The sequence below is a fragment of the Colletotrichum costaricense genome (assembly GCF_030867565.1).
Source record: "Colletotrichum costaricense strain IMI 309622 chromosome Unknown Scaffold_9.1, whole genome shotgun sequence".
NCBI classification, from domain to species: domain Eukaryota; kingdom Fungi; phylum Ascomycota; class Sordariomycetes; order Glomerellales; family Glomerellaceae; genus Colletotrichum; species Colletotrichum costaricense.
Window position 1 is genome coordinate 1,998,085 of NW_026848238.1, and position 15,968 is coordinate 2,014,052.

The 15,968-nt window shown below is 53.8% G+C and overlaps 2 protein-coding genes across 2 annotated transcripts; both read right to left on the minus strand.

Annotated features, from left to right (window-relative positions):
• Positions 1–4,225: 4,225 nt before the first annotated feature.
• CCOS01_09472 (vegetative cell wall protein gp1) lies at positions 4,226–5,485 on the minus strand (the record flags this gene model as incomplete). Its single annotated transcript, XM_060457631.1, has 1 exon — positions 4,226–5,485. The coding sequence occupies one exon, from the start codon at positions 5,483–5,485 to the stop codon at positions 4,226–4,228; it is 1,260 nt and encodes a 419-aa protein (XP_060312331.1).
• A 4,857-nt stretch (positions 5,486–10,342) lies between these two features.
• On the minus strand, positions 10,343–10,516 carry CCOS01_09473 (uncharacterized protein; the record flags this gene model as incomplete). The annotated part of the gene is made up of 1 exon (XM_060457632.1): positions 10,343–10,516. One exon carries the CDS (start codon positions 10,514–10,516, stop codon positions 10,343–10,345), a length of 174 nt encoding a protein of 57 aa, XP_060312332.1.
• Positions 10,517–15,968: the final 5,452 nt, after the last annotated feature.

Sequence of the window (15,968 nt, forward strand, 5' to 3'; positions counted from 1 at the left end):
GTCACAGTGTTCAGCGTAACCGTGCCGAGACCTCATGTGTCTATTCACATTCTCAGCCCCCGATCGACAACGACGTAGACGCGCCCAAGAAAGAAACGCCCATTGTAACCAACCTTCAGAGCAAGCTGTTCATCGTATATATCACGGCACACCTAAAGTAAGCAACAAACCAAGCCAAGAGAGGGGAAAACGTGGTATCACTTGAGACTGCCAGCGCCATGCACACCACCCGCGCCGCTGATTGGTGAGATTAGCGCTGAGGCCCGACATGAATGAACCCCAATTTGGAACATGCACACTTGTATCATTATGTGTGTAGGTATCCGCGCATCCCAGGTTCACACGTTCACGCCAGACACCAGACACCAGATCCCTACAGTACAACCCAACACACACATCACTCTCATCCTCCCTGTCCATCTTCTCCAACCGACCAGCCGGCCACCCTGAATTCCCAGCCTTGCCATATTTCTTCTCCCTGTTGGATGCAAACCACCGCTCAAACCAACCACCTGAGACTTGCACGCCCCCTCCTCTCAGAAGGAAACAAACATCATCCTAGATGTAGGTACCCAGGCTAGAGAGTGTGACTTCAGGTTCGTGGAAAGCAAACGGACCAGCCAGCCGCCCAGACGCCCGCCACGAGAAACAAGGGCAACCTCCATCACCACTTCGTCACACCGATGAGCCGGCCTTCTTCCCACCCTCCAGATTGGTAAATATTCCCCTGTTCACCTATTCGTTCGCCTCCGTCACAGAGAGGGCCTGAAGCCGGCGTGCTACCACACTGTCATCTTCACATCCCAAACCTGGCTCACTCCAACAAAAGTTCACAGAACTGCAGACAGTGCAGAATAGCCCCGTCCCGGGGGGGAGAGGGGCTTACCTACCCAGGCAAAGCCAGGTTCTTGAGCGCTCTCACTTGTCGTCCAACACCCTTCAATTCGATGGATATATCTCTGAATTAGCACCAACCAAAAGATAGCTTACACTACAACCTCGAAGATACCGTCACCACCACCGCCCGAAAAAGTCCCGCCCGGGCCAGGAGGTGTGCCACACCGGCCGGCCGGCGCGTTCTCTTCTTCCTTCCACAGCGATGAATCCCCCCGTACGCGGCTTGCCCCGCGCTAACAACCCCCTAACCCCCCCGGTCGCCGCCGTTGTTTCGTCTCGGCAGCGCCGTCTTTCTCAGTTTTTTTCTGTCCTGTCGTTCAATCACTCGCATGTATCGCGGAAAGCCTAAAGCAGAGCTAGAAAAAAGGGAAAGAAAAAGAAGAAAAGAAGAGGGCATCATTGGGCGTCATCAGTCGAGTCTATGTATTCCTGAGATCTGATATCCTGAGAGATCACGTTCCCTGGTACAGATGAACCTCGCCTCCCCCCCTGAGGCGCTCTCTCAAGTAGCGATGCCTGGTCCTCTCATCGGCTTCGTGCACATCTTCACACACAATCATTCACATTCAAAAGTCGAAACGAACAGACGTAAGAACAGGCATACAGTGACAACAACATGACTCCCCCACACCCGCGAACCACACTCTACGGAGGTACAGACGCACCGTCATCATCCCGTCCGTCTCATCTTCATCACCAAACCCACCACCCCCCCCCCGTCCATCCATGCTCCCGGACCCCAGTGTAAGGTAGGTAGGTAGTGCAATCGCACGTCCTAGTAAACCGGCTGTGCAAACAAGAAAGAAAAAAACTCTCTTTTTTTTGAGAGGAGCATCTGAACCACTGCAACCTTATGGAGTAGAGAGTTCAGACACTGTAACCGTGCCCGCGAACGACCCTGAAATTGAAAAAGGAGGAGGGCTAGCCTGAGTCCGTCTGCTTGGACCCCTATGCGCTGGCTTGAGTCTCTGGAAGGGACCAAGAAAAAAACGGAGAAAAAAAACGAAGAAAGAGTGGAAAGGGAAGAAGCAAGTGCTCCCGCGACCCGTGAGACTCCAACTGCGGTAAAGCGCGTCTAGGACCTCCAGGAAACAGCCTCCCGTCTCTTCCCAACGTCGCTAATGACAGACCTCATACACAGCGCTCCCACACAGAGATCGGCAGGCCGGCAAGTCACCCTTTCTACCGACGGAAACGCAGCTCAATAACTCCTTTCCGCTCTCCGAGTACACGCGTCCGCCCCGTTCCGCGTGATGACTCCGCGGCATCGAGTCAAGGCCAGAGTTTGACAGTCTCTCTCACAAGAACCAGTCTCACCGTCTTGCACTTGGCATACATCAGTAAGAGACAATCCGTGATCCAGCTACATGCAAGCCCGTTGAGGGATTTTTTCCAACACCGATGCATTGGCATTTCCAAATCACGGTTTCTGTTTTCCCCCAAACCTCAATCCTCGACGCATTCCAGCATTCTTCTCCAACGCAAAAGAGCCCCAACTCGGGCGTGTGAGAAGAAAGAGAGACTAGATTAGGTTCAAGACAGCTACACATCTCTCCTCCGTAGACTTGCAAGGTATTTCGGCTCGCTATCCGTGACAAGAATGCATACCGTAGATCCAGAAAGCAGGATTCCAGTCCAGTCCAGTCCAGAATCATCAAGATGTCAAACATGACAAAAAGTGGAGTTTGAAGAAAATCAGACCGGACGTGATATGCAAGTAATCACAGACCAGATGAATCGACATTTCTCTCTCGGCCTCAACTTTCTCAAATGTCTCGCAACTCCTCCCAGCCCTAATCCTCACGCCCCCCCCAAACCAACAGAGGCTCCAAACTTCCCCCCTTCAAACGGACACACCGGATGAACAAATTCCACAATCCATTGATTCCCGCGTCGTCCGACTCCCGCTGCCTCCGCGCCGCATCACTCAGACCCGAATCCTCAGCTCCCGCATCCATGAATCAGCTACCTACCTACCTAATGATAATCGTCAGCCTCCGAAATAAACCATAATCCCCGCGCGATGTCGCGCATAGCAGGACCCTAGTCGCATGAAATGCTTCCCCCCCGAACCGCCCCTCGCGGAGCCCTTCGCTTACAAGAGTGACAAGGGTGGCTGGCTGGTCAAATGACCTCATAACTATCCTCACGATCGAACCACCGTCCGCCAAATCCCTAACAACCGCACAGACGAACAAGGATTCTTCTCTTCACGATGGGGTTCTCTTTTTCCCTGAACGGAGCCACGTGGGAAATCAGGACCCCGGTCATGGACACTAGAGATGTTGTCCGAGGATGACGTTGATGTCAACCACGTCCCATGTCACTCAACCATACATGTCATTTTGCGTATATTATAGAGGGCACAAGTGTTAAGAATGATACTGATTGATTTCTGCAACTATTTCTCAGACTCGCTTCCCCCGCGGAGCCGGTAACAAGGAAAGGAAGGGGTATATCCAGCTCCTCCGTAGTCTTCCTGCCAGTTCGAAAGGAAAAGCGTTTCGACTCTCGTAATAATCGAGCCGAGTGAACAGTAATAATAAAATGACGAGCTGCGCTTCCAGTGCGGCGTGTTGTGGATGCTGTAGTGCAATCCAAGAATCAAAAACAAAACTAAACAACCAAATCCCGTGCATCCGTCTAGATAAAATTCAACTGGTCGAGGCTGCGTCCTTGCAAATCAACGACGATATTACACGTAAAAGCTGTTTCCCTGTTGTGCGCGCAAACTTTGCGATGGCGAGGTTCCGAATAGTGTTGAACCAGGCCCAGTAAACAATAAAGCATTCCTGATAAAAGCGTAAGCACGCTATCCTTTTCCATGACTGAAACGTGTTCCAGTCGCCCGTGGTAATCATTTCGCAACCAAAGCATGCTTTTGATGTCCATCCCTGTAACACAAGGTCGATGATGCCGTGCGTTCGTTCGTTCGTGTCGTTCTCGTCCCGTGTAGGTTCGGGTCCGTGTGGTATCTTGGGTATCGCAAAGAAAAAGTCCTTGGTGTGTATCCCCGATGCATAATAGCTTGCGCCAGATTATGTTTATGGTGATGAATAGAGGGAAATCAAAATCCGTCGTGTTTCAATGAGATGAAAGTGGAAAATCCCGAGGAAAAATGAGATCCGGAAAACAGATTCCTAATCGTACAATTGGCAACTCCATCCGTCGGTTCGATATTGGGTTTTCTTGGTTTTTTTCGTGGTGGTAATGAGGTGTGGCTCCGATGGTTCATCCGTTGGCTTCCTTGATGGTACTCCGTCCATGGGATGTGGCAGTATAGACAGAAAGGAAACCAAGGGAATGTGTCCAAAGATAAGGGGGCCATTTACTTCTCAGGGTTCTTGAGGATGTCATCACAGTTGGCGTCGAATCGAAGGATGAAGAGACGAACACCCTGCATGAATCGCTCAGTCTTGTCCAACTCGCGTTCGATGCCGAACAGAGTCTCGACGAACTGGACACCCGCGTTCTTGCCGAGGGAAGAGGACTTCTTGCTGGCCTTGAGCATGGGAGCCTCGCAAGTCTTAAGAAGCTTGCGGAGCTTATCAGTCAGGCGCTCACCAGCATCGATGAAGTCATCGAGGATTTCCTTCTTCTCGGTGCTGCGCACGCGTTCGATAGTCTCCTCTCCGCGCTTGATCTTGCCGGCCAACTGGATCAATAGCAACCAGAGCTCACCTGCCATGTCAGAAATGGGAGTGGCAGGGCCATGGTGGTAGACAGTCCAGTCGTAAATCCACTTGCCCAAGGAGTTGGAGTCGAAGACGCTACCGAGGAGAAGAATGGGCTCTTCGGTGGGATCCCAGTTCTTGAGTGAGTATCCTGAGGGGATCTTGTGCCTCTTGGCGTCTTGTTCAGTGGCCGCGCGAGAAACTGGGGGTGGCGTGGGCTTCTTGGTCTCAGTCTGAGGCTGAGCCTTCTTAGATGCCTGAGAACTGCTGCCGGGGCGAACGGTGGAGGGCCTCTGGGGAACCGAAGTCGAGGAACGGCGAGAGTGGCCGTTGGCAGGGGTACGGGAGGGGCGAGGCTCATACGCTGGGATGTCGCGCTCAATGTAGGCAAAACCGCTCTGTGCATGGGAACGGTAATCAGTGGGATATCCTCGACCATCCTCATAGTAAAAAGTCTCCTGAACAGAATGCCTCTTGCTCCTCGCCCGTGACGACTTGCCCGGCACCAGATAAGTACGGCCATCCACTTCGATAATCTCATCGTCGGATTCTCCGTGGGGCGTCGCGGCCCGTACATAGACAAAAGAAGATCGGCGCTCGCGCGGTGGGTGCGACGGAGTGGCCCATGAATGCTTGCGCGAATGATGACCACTACTCACATTTGCCGTGGCATAGTAGCCATCGCTCGTGTATCGAGGCGACGCCGTCGGCGGACGGGGACTGTACTCGCTGAAGCCACTGCTGGTGGTACGGAAGTGGGAGCGGGTTGCCGGACGCTGCGGGGTTGAGCCGGGCGGGTAGTAATAGCTGGAGGACCCCCGAGGGGATGGAGTTGGCGTTGCCGACTGGTATCGCTCCCGGGCGTAGTAGTACTCGTCGGGAGGAGATCCGGGGTAGGGGGATGAGTAGGCCATGTTGACTGATGGCTCTTTGTGGCGAGGTCGATGGGAGGCGTCCACGGTATTCTTCAAATCTGTCTTCTACTTTTTCTTCTCTAGCAGCTTCCTCTGCTAGCTCTCACGACTCCCCCCAAAATGTCGGTAGGTTGTGTCGATGCGGATGGTTGTGATTCCAGGGCCAGGGTGTCGCGCCGATGTCGAGGCGCGAAGAAAAGGTGAAGCAAGTCACCTTGGTATGCGGTCGGATGATAGAGGAGAGGAAGTTTGTCTTCTGTGCCCGAACATGACCAAGTTTGATATAACTGCTACAGGTTACCCTCGATGACCAAGGATGGAAACCAGATTACCGAGCTCGGGAAGGAATCTTCTCGACGTCGGTAGTGTGTGATGAATGGAAGTTGCTGGAGGCTTCTCGGAGGACGCCAGCGAAGCAACGAATGACGACTCTTTTGTCGAGGATGGGTTGAAGGTGGTTGGTAGCCGAAGCCGAAGCTGTGAATGTCAAAGAATATTCATTGATTGGCAGAAGCCAAAAACATGAGAAGAGAGGAGAAGTTCAAGAGTAGTGGTGAGGGCAGCGTGGTATTTAATTACTCGCTGCGTTTTCCCAGTTTTTGTGGGAGAGGAGAAGGGAGGAGTGGGAATGCGCGCGAAAGAGGTCCACAGGGGGTGGTAGTCCAAAGTCTCGCAAGTCTCGCACCAGGGCGTGGTGGCCTGCCCGGAGGAACCAAAGCAGCTCCCTTTTCTGATCCCTGTCCCCTGCTGCAGAGAAGAACAGGGGTGGCAGGGGTGGCTGGCTTGCCTTAGCGTAAGAGCACACGGAACCTGGCTCCAATTTAGAGCGCCCCCTCTTAGGAGGGAACACAGACGACAAGTTCCTGGAGGGGGGCGTGTCCCTATGGCTCGACTTCCAACAAAGTACCTCGTGCTCGCCGCTGTTCTGCGCTGTTCTGCGTTCTCTGTCCTGCTTGCTCAGCTTTGGTGGTGAGTAAAGGGAGAGGAGGGATCACTCACACCTCGGGACCCCGGTCAGCTCGCCGCGGTGGGCGGATAGATGGATGCTTGATCGAGAACAGTAGATGGCAGCTCCCAATGAGAATCCTGATGCTTTGCCGCTGCTGCTGGGTACTCCCTTTTGCAACACCAGCCTCCTAGGCGAAGACCTACACCATACGGTGTCGACTGGACCCCTTTTACACGTTGGGTGAACGCTTGTCTCTCTCCCTGGCTTGTTCACCTCTCGGCGATAGACCAATAGACACTCCGTTGTCTGGTCTTGCGTCTCTGTTCGTCCTTCGTTTGTGCGTTTGTTCAAAATCGCGCGGAAGCGAGCAGCGACTCAGATCCTCAGACTGTCCAAGCCCTTCAAGTCCGTGGTTCAGCCAGCTGTCGCGACGCACCAATGCGCAGACCACCTTAGGCTGCTTCGCTGGGGCTTACAAAGTTGCAGTAGTCGTGGTCGACAACGACGGTGATGATGACTCCAGTCTAGTCGGCGACAGTCCCGGTCAGAACATGTCAATCACCGTTGTGCAGCGTACTCGTGGCACAGCTCGATGCAAGTGCGCTTTGGTTCGCTGCTGACTCGAAAGAAGCTCCTGGAAATAGAAGACACACACACACGATCGCGCCCCCAAAGGCACGTCCGTGGAAATAAGGGGTGGCAGTGAAGAATGCACCTCGTCGTCCAGGCCACTTGCGTTTGCCTGCAGTCGCCCTTTGGCCTGCTGCAAGTTGCAACTCGATTCCCAACGTTGGGCACTGGCGCTGGATCCCTTTGACTGCTTTTCTGATTGTTCGAGTCACCGTACCCGACTAATGACACACACTTTCTCTCCTCTATCTCGGCGGTCTAAGATGATTCTGATCGATGTCCTAATTGAACCTTCCACATTGGTCTTTCGCCGGGGTTGGAATGGGAATGAGCAGGCCCTCGCCCACCGAAAGGTGAAGATCGATATTCACACCTTGACGCTGAAATTAGCCACACCAGTATCAAAATCCGGTCACCGCTTCTGATAGTGACTCCGGCGCCTTAACGGCCGGGGGGATTTAACACCCTGACCACACAGGCAGACTCAGGACTGGGAGGCCTTGTCGTTTCAATGAGTCGACGCCAACGTCCGTGGGACCCCCGGCTGGCGGTTCCTAGTCCCCGGGCGCAACTTTTTCGTGGAAGAGCAAGAGGGGCGAGGGGCACCAGAAAAAAAAAGTTCCAGAGATAAAGCCCAGTGATCCTTGTGAAAGTAGGCGCTGCCGTGTGGGTAAATTTACCGGTGACGAGTAAGCGAAATTTGGTCCTCGCACGAACAGGCGTGGAATTTGAATTTTGGAGATGGCTTCCACCACACCAAAAGAGAGACGGAAAAAGGTCTCCAACGGTGCCACGGGGGAATCTTACCGGGCCAGTGCCGCTAGAGCGTCCTAGGTGAAAATTTTTCTCGTTCCCCTGGCGTAACGTGGCTGGCCGCAGTCTGGTCCTTGATCATCCAACACAGGGTTGCAATTGTTGGGATTCCGAGGGTGAATCACACCGTGTCAAGGTGAAGGCCACCGAAACACGAGCCCACCCGCCGACGACGAGCCGAAAAGGCTTGGAAAACTCAAATGGAGTTGTTGGTATGGAGATGATTTGGTGGTTTGGCTTTGCAATGTCGACGGGATTCCACAGAGAATCAATGGGATTCAAAATGGCATCGTGTACGACGTTAGTCAATGTTTCGCTGACTTTGACTTTGCGCCCAGCCAGAGGTGTGAAGAGGATCGGCTCCCGAATTGGTTTGGGTGAGCCTGGTGCGTGTTATTGAAGCTGGCGGTGGTGGTGATGTTTGCTTGTGTGGTCGTGGCCAGGTGCTGCCTGCTAATCTTGCTCCGTGCGCCCTCGGTGAGGCGGTTCGGACGAGCAAGGCAAGGTTGGCCGTTGTGGAAGAGAAGGACGGGGGCCTCGCGTTTGATGGATCCCAGTCGCGAGCCTGGAGGATGGATCAGAATTTTCTCTTCCTGTCCGCGATCCCCGGCAGCCGCACGTCTTTTGAGTCGGCGTCGAGTCGTGGTTGATTCGAACGTCCTGATGGCAGATGAGATCTGCCGTTGCTTGAAATGAGCAAATTCGGTCTGTGGTGTCTTGTATCCGTATGGAGCGGAAGTTGGAAGAACGGGACTGGACAAAGACGGTTCGCGGTTGATGGTTGCACGCCAAGAGTGCTGCACGGCGGGAAGAAGCTAAGAGCTGGGGTTTGTAGTATCGACTCGCTAGCTTGGTAATCTTGCCTGGAGTGAATGCTGACCAGGTGCTGACCGCTGACGCGACCGCGATCGAGCAGAGCAATAAGGTAGAAGCCGGCTATTCGATGGGTCGAGAGACTTTGGGAGCTCTCTAGAGAAATGTGCCGGCTGTCTGGTGCAATAGTTGAACCCTTTTATCAGGACGAGTTGTATAGATGATGCGTTGGAGCAGGAGCAGGCAGCGGCGCTGTCACCTGCTTCGTATCAGCTGCCTGTCCTCGGGATGGTGAAGCAGCAAATATGATGATGATGAAGCGTGGGCAAAACAGATGGATGCAGGCAAATGATGTGAAGTGGGAGAGAGAGGAAGAGGAGAAGTATTGAGGATGCTGCATTGCATGTGAGGACGGAAGGAGTCAGAAGGAAGGAACGTTCTTGTTGGTACTTTGACGAGGTAATTGCGCATAGAGGCAGGAGCAAGTCAGATGCAAGAACACATGAGGAACATTCTGAGGTTGAAGCTGCAACGACGATCTACGGATCCCCAAAGCACGGATAGGTAGCTAACTATCCGTACGTGCACATTTGAGCCTTGCCCAGGGATTGCATGCATGATGGATCACGTTGGCATGGGAGGGGGAGGGGTACGAGTGGCTTTTGGGGATGACGGGCATCAAAGTGCAACTTTTATCAGATGAGATGCTGTGAAGCCATTTGCTGCGTATTTCCTCCCACTTAACATACCTCCCCCGCATCGCTAGTCACCTGGAAGTGTAGCAGGCACGACTGGGTAGTCGGCGTGTGCATGGAGGGAAAAATGAGCAAAGCCTCAACTATAGTGAGTTTTCTGTATGTACGGAACAGGTAGCTGATAATAAGTTACAAGTATTCACATCGTTTTGAGATTCACCAGTGAGAGGAAGGAGGCTCATAGTGTGGTATTGCAGTACGATATGGCAGGTGATGAATAGCATGAACTGCAGCCAGTGACCTACGTTGTTTTTACCAATGTGCAATGTCAAGTGACTGGCGAACAAGCGCCCATTCAACATGAGGGTGAGCAGCTCTACAATATGGAGTATGACGATTGGAAAGGAATGATGCGTGACAGAGTGACATTGCGGAGGTTCGCATCTTGAGTGGAGGAGTTCGCTCATCACATGCACCCCAAGTCCCCCAACGCGGGGTGACGGGAGAGCGGAACATGCAGCAAGAGCCCAGTGATGGCCAGAATTGGCATGGTGGCCCCCTCCCGATTTTCTAGAACGGCCGTCCCTTCCCTGCACTTCCACGCCATTCGAATTATCGTGAGAGCCAATAAAGAGGAGGCAGCTTACCAAAGTATGCGCTTGCCCTCTCCAGATTTGCTGTGATCTTCCACCTGCCTCCTTCCAGGTTGATTGCTCACCTAAGAGGAGCAACAACTACTATCTCAGGATAGAGAAGGCAGGAAGGACAAGGAGGAAAGAGTCACATTAGGTGAGGTAAGGTAGTTGCGCACCTTCCGACACCACGACTCCAAAATGTACGTACCTCTTCAGGTGGTCAACCACCGTTGGGCGTCACCTCGGGACATCAACGTAATGTTCTCCACGAACATCATGGGAACCATTGGCAACATCAAGAAACATCAAACAAAATATACCGTTACGATGTATCGTTCCGATTCCCAGCCCGAAATTTCGGGTGGCCGCATCCTCGGACGACGGCTATTGTCAATACGAATATCCGTACATGCCCCTGCGTTAGAGCGTACGCCACAGCTGGGATGAACCCAAGAGCATCCCCAACTTGAAAGTCAATCACGTACTTTCTTGGCATGCTAAGTTACAGTGCGTATGCAGCTTTTTTGCCTCCTCCTGTCCATCAATCCTTCTAGTCTCCAAACTCTCGTCTCAGTGCCCATATCCGTCACTGTCGCACACTCAATGACTCTTGCTCAGGGCCCATATTGCCTCTCCCGCTACCATTCAGCTCCGACCGTACGGCACTGCTTGTATCAGACTCCACAATCGCCGGAGCTGACTCGAAGGCGAACACAAATTGCAGGCCAACCAACGGGACGGAAGACCAGCGGCGGCGACCAGGAACGACGCATGTGGATACTCTCCTCGCCATGCTCCATCGAATGGGATTCATTCCAGACTCATTGGCCATGACCTCAATCAACTCCATCCAGTGAGTGGCCCAGAACTGGCACTACATCGCCAGTCGCTAGCTTTTGGTTTCCTCTAGCCCACCAGCCCTCTGGAGTCAAATCCACCATGTTGGGCCCTCCGGATGAACTCGAATACTTTCCCCGTCGCCCCTCGCCCCTCACGCCTCCATCGACTACTACCGACCAAGTCTGCCATTCAGCCAGACCCAAACCGTTATTTGTGGCTAGCCCCTTTCGAATGTTGGGGTTACTTGTCACGGCTTGCCTCCTTCAAGACGCGGTCCGCCACCAGCTCGTCATGGCGTCCTCCCTTTACCGACCTGCCCGCGCGTCCCAACTTCCAGCCTCCAGGCGGCCTCACTTCACCTTGCCTACCGTGGCCAGTGTTCCCGGTGTACGGTGTATGGCTCCCGGTGTACGGTGTCCGGTGTACTCGGTCAAATATCTCCCTCACCCCTGCGCGTGGTTCCTGCTGTCAACAAAGGGTGAAAGGGGTAGGTGGCTGGAGAGGCCGGCGATGGCCTTGTCTCACCTTGGCTTGCTCCCTACACACTGGCCAACTAACCCAAAATTTGCCAAATTGTGGCCGCTCTCGGGCCTGGTATTTTTGTCCGGCATCTACAATTTCGCCCACATTCATTGGCTTCTCACCTCACATCCTCGTTTGTTTTTATTGATCTTGCTGATCTCAGAGGGCAACGCAATTGGCGGGCAGTAGGCAGTGCACCACGACCCTGGTCCATTGCGGCCCAAGCAGCTGCTCACCCAAGCATTGGGTGCCAACAGAAATCACTATCAACAAGCTGGATTTCACGGCGAAAGTCCTGACCTCGTGTTCGTCATACCATCCTAGACAAACTATCGGAGGGATTGTCCTAGGATTTCCCTGGGAACATGAGGCTGGTTATCACCAACTCTATCCACACTTACACCTATGAACTGCTGCAATAGACTCCAAGTTCTACAGGCATTGTTCACCGAAACAAATGTCTAGTAGTCCACGGCAGGAGAGGAGCGCTGTAAGGGATCGCAAGGACGTCTGCGACTATGCATCTGTCAGCCTTCGGAGGCGACATGCCCCGATGTGTCCTGCCCTAGCGGCGGGCTCAGCTAATGCAGCTACTGAAGGAAAACTATACCTCGATCCTTTTCAGTCGAGGATTAGCTAGGGCCGGGCAATCGCTGCGAGCAATACAGGCGACAGGCGCCTTGGGAATCGCAACTGCAACGATTTGAACCCCTGGAATGTCCATGTGGTCTTTTGCCCGATGCGCTGCGATGTGTAGGGCAGGGCATGCTATGAGCCTCTGCATCGACTCGGCTTACCCTGCGAAACTGCCGCCGTGGTCTCATCGGCCATTGCCTTCGTACGCATATGCACTACCGTTGTCGTGGCTCGGCCTGGCCTACGGATACAAGCCCTCGGACGACCTGAGTCGCGTCGTGTCGGTCTTGTCTTGCACCAAGCAGCCTCATGTCTCGGCCGATGTCTTTTTCTCTTCTCTTCTTGTCCGTGCTCATCCGTCTCAACTCTCACCCGCTTCACGGACAACTACATCGAATCAATACCTGACTATCTATACGGAGCAAGTACACGTCCGAAGAAAGGGGACCATCCGGGAGTAGGCGGCAGGCAAAGTCAATTCGATATCAGCATTCCTCGCCCGGCCGAGTCCCAACGCAACATCTCACCTCAGAGGCAACCGGCATCAACTTGAATTCTTTCCCGTTCCTCACCGATAGCCACCGGTACCCCGGCATCGCCAGGTCTGACCGAGATCGACTTACACGTCCATTTCATGATTCGTCAGTCGTATCCGTACTTGACTACCCGTATTACTCCATACAGTCAGTTTTACTGTAAGGAAATGAATGCCACTAGTCAAGACTTCGGCGTCCTCGACTCCATCAGTCCGGTTTCTTGACCGCAAATATACAACCACAGTCTCGGTTTGCTCCATCTATCGACGGGCCACTTGTTTGGGGCGAGCCACTGAGATGGGAAAATTGGCCTGTTTTGCATCTCGAGAGGATATCGCCAGGCCATAAGCTTCTGATGCCCTGCTTCTTACACGCCCCTTTTCCCTGCTCCCTGCAGCGCAGGTGCATAGCGAGCGAGATAGCGTCACACAGGCTGCTGTTCCTAGCGTGCCGGGTGGAGTTGATGGAGGTTGCAACATTTCGAACACCCTGCTCCAGCTCCCCTGCTGCAATTGGAGACGGTTCCACACCGGTCCAGCGTCTCCCGTCTCCAGCATTGAACGTCTTCTCCGAGTCCTCGACCTTGTCTCTCATGGAGTCCACCCTTACCCAGCCGTCTGGCTAGATGCCGCGCGCGCGCACGCTCTGGCGCTGGCTTGTGACGACAGGGCTTCGGTGCGTCCTGGATCTCGCTTGCTAGGTTCGCTTCATCCCACGGTTCCCACCACAAGGAGAAAAAAATACCCTTTTTCTAACTATTATTTTGTTCTAGAAGACGGCAAACCTCTTGGGCATTCCCTTCACCTGCACTTCACCGCGGGCCGCAACACTCGGTGAGTGGCTCGAGGCCGGGCCTTGACCGTGACCTTGGCTTGTCTGTTTGTTTTTCTTTCCCCTACCGACCGCACCATGGGAAGACTTGATTGCTTCCCTGCATGTTGTTATTGTTGTCATTGTTGACCCCCGTCGGCTAGTGTCAGTGTCGGGTGTGTGCGAGTGTGCCCTGAGTCCCCGACTCCAAGACTCCCGAGGTGCCATGCGCGCCCATGCGGCAGGTTGCGCCAAATGTTCTATGTGCGTACTGTAATTTGCTTTTTTACCCGGCACCGATGTGAAAATTTTTCATCTCTCACCGAGAATAGATCACGTCTCATTTCACTCCCTGTCTCTCATCATACAAGACCACTCTCCCATCATGCCAGCCCTACTACCATGCCATAGCACCAATTGCGGGAATGGGACGGTCGCTGCGGGGTGACTCATAGGAGTGCTCATCAGGGCAGGCCATACTACACCAAACGAGGTGTGCAGAGTGTGGTGTGCGGTGTGGGAAAAGGAGTGTAGGAGAGAGAAGGAAGAGTGACAGAGAAGCGCGCTACGGAAAGCCTCATGTGGTCGGTCCCAACATTTACGAGTCCCTGCTGCACTGCTGTCCAACAGCCCAAGGCTGCCGGCCTCCTTGCTGCACCTATCAAACTTCCTCGAAGCCCTTCTAAAGGTCACCCAAGTGAGGGCCTTGGTGCTGATTGGGTGTCAATGAACACGTCGCACCGCGAACTTGACAGAATCCCCTCCTCCTCCTCCGGCGCACCAGCCCGTATAGCCAGTCAAGTTGATGGTCGGACGGCCAGGGCCGCTGGGAGGGGACGCTACTGCACTACGAAGGGCCGCATCCGCATCCCTAATCCTGCGGCCGGCAGGGGTCCACCGCATTTTGCATTGTCTTCCCGGCTGCTTCATTCATTCCCGTCATCTTCGACTCTCCGTCTCTCCGGTCACTGGCGTCTCTGGGTGTTGCTCCCCTAACCCAACACCTCCGATGCATTGCAACCATTTGACGACCAGCTTAGAATCGCACACACCCACCCTTTTGATATCGAAACACGCATCAAATACCCACTGGCGATGCCCTCACTGACGTCTATTCGCCTGTATGCCCACCGCCATGCAGTCCGCCCATGTTCATCCATGATCGATGCTGCCGAGCCATCAAATATATACACCACCGCCCTCGTCCACTGCTCCGCCCTTCATACAAAACCCACGCCCTTCTTCGACCAATACCGTTGAGACTGACAGCCACTTTTGACCAAAAATAGGCAAGGACTCTGGCAACCGCCTTGTTATTCTTCTTTTCCTTCCTTGCTATCTTCTTTTCCCGGCACTCCGGGCCCAGACCGCAAAAGTGACAGGCGCAACGCGAAAGCCCCTCCTCACCGACTCTTTGCGTCCATGGCAACCACCCTATCATTACCGCATTCCACCTTACGGACTGGCGGGGCACTTGCATGGCATTGCATGTCGTTGCAGATGCGAAGGAGGCAAGAGGAGGGGTTTCTGCTGCTTCATGCCCTATTTGACTTTTTTTTAGTCGTTTCTGCTTTCTTTCTGTTGCGCAGTGGTTCAAACGAGAGAGAGAAAAAATCCCCGCTGCCCCTGGTTGGGTTGAAGATGCCGCATGCGCCTGATGACCATTGACAGGGTCATGTTAGGGCTCGGTGACGTCGACGACGCGCACAGAAGTATCACTTTTAAGGCTGTACAATTATACGATTGTTCGAGCCAGTATCAGGTGGTCTCCAGTGAGGCCATCGCCATCACGAGACGGTGTGGCGCGTATGGATTTGCTAATTGTGGTGGTATCTCGGACGTATGACAATTGGACAACACATACACATGGTCACTAAGAGGATCAGCTCACCTACACGGAGAGCGATAATAGCACAGGAGCCGAGCTTCCCATCGTTCTAGGGTTCTGCTAAGCCTCTGGCTGATCCTGTGATGGATTCGGACTACGATCCCCTCTCACCCCGGGGCTACGGTACAAGCGACAAGCGAGAAGCGAAGAAATGCGGGATACAACGTCTTGCTGCTCGTCCTTTGTCTTTGCCATGCAACCAAGTGGGAACAAGTATAGTGGAAACTGGAAGAGAGTCGCGCCTGTTTCGACGGTGGATCGCGGGTGCGGAGGAGCGGCACTGGTTCTTGCTCTTCTCAGCTTCTTTCCTTCGCTTCGGTTGGCGGAGTGCATCATCAAGGGCTGATCATGAGCGGTAAGCGGCAAGACCGCGACGGATAAAGTTGTCCGTCGATATCCTAGACTCCTAGTGAAGAGATCCAAGGCCCCTGCTCCAAAGGCCCCCCCCCCTGGCTGTTTGTGTATCAGTAGACCGATAGGAAGGGCGGCCGGCCGGCCGGTCGACCAGCCGCTGTCTGTTCTCACGATACCTCCCCTTGCCAGGCCTTCTCGCCGGGTTCCTCTTTGATCGTCTTCGCATCCACGTTGTTCTGGATTCGTTGAAGATGCTGAAGATTTCCTTGATTTTCCGTGCGTTTGAGCTGCGAGGGCCCGGCTCCGTAGACCTGTGGACAACGCATCGATGGACAGGGTTGCGGCAACGGGCGAGCGAAGCC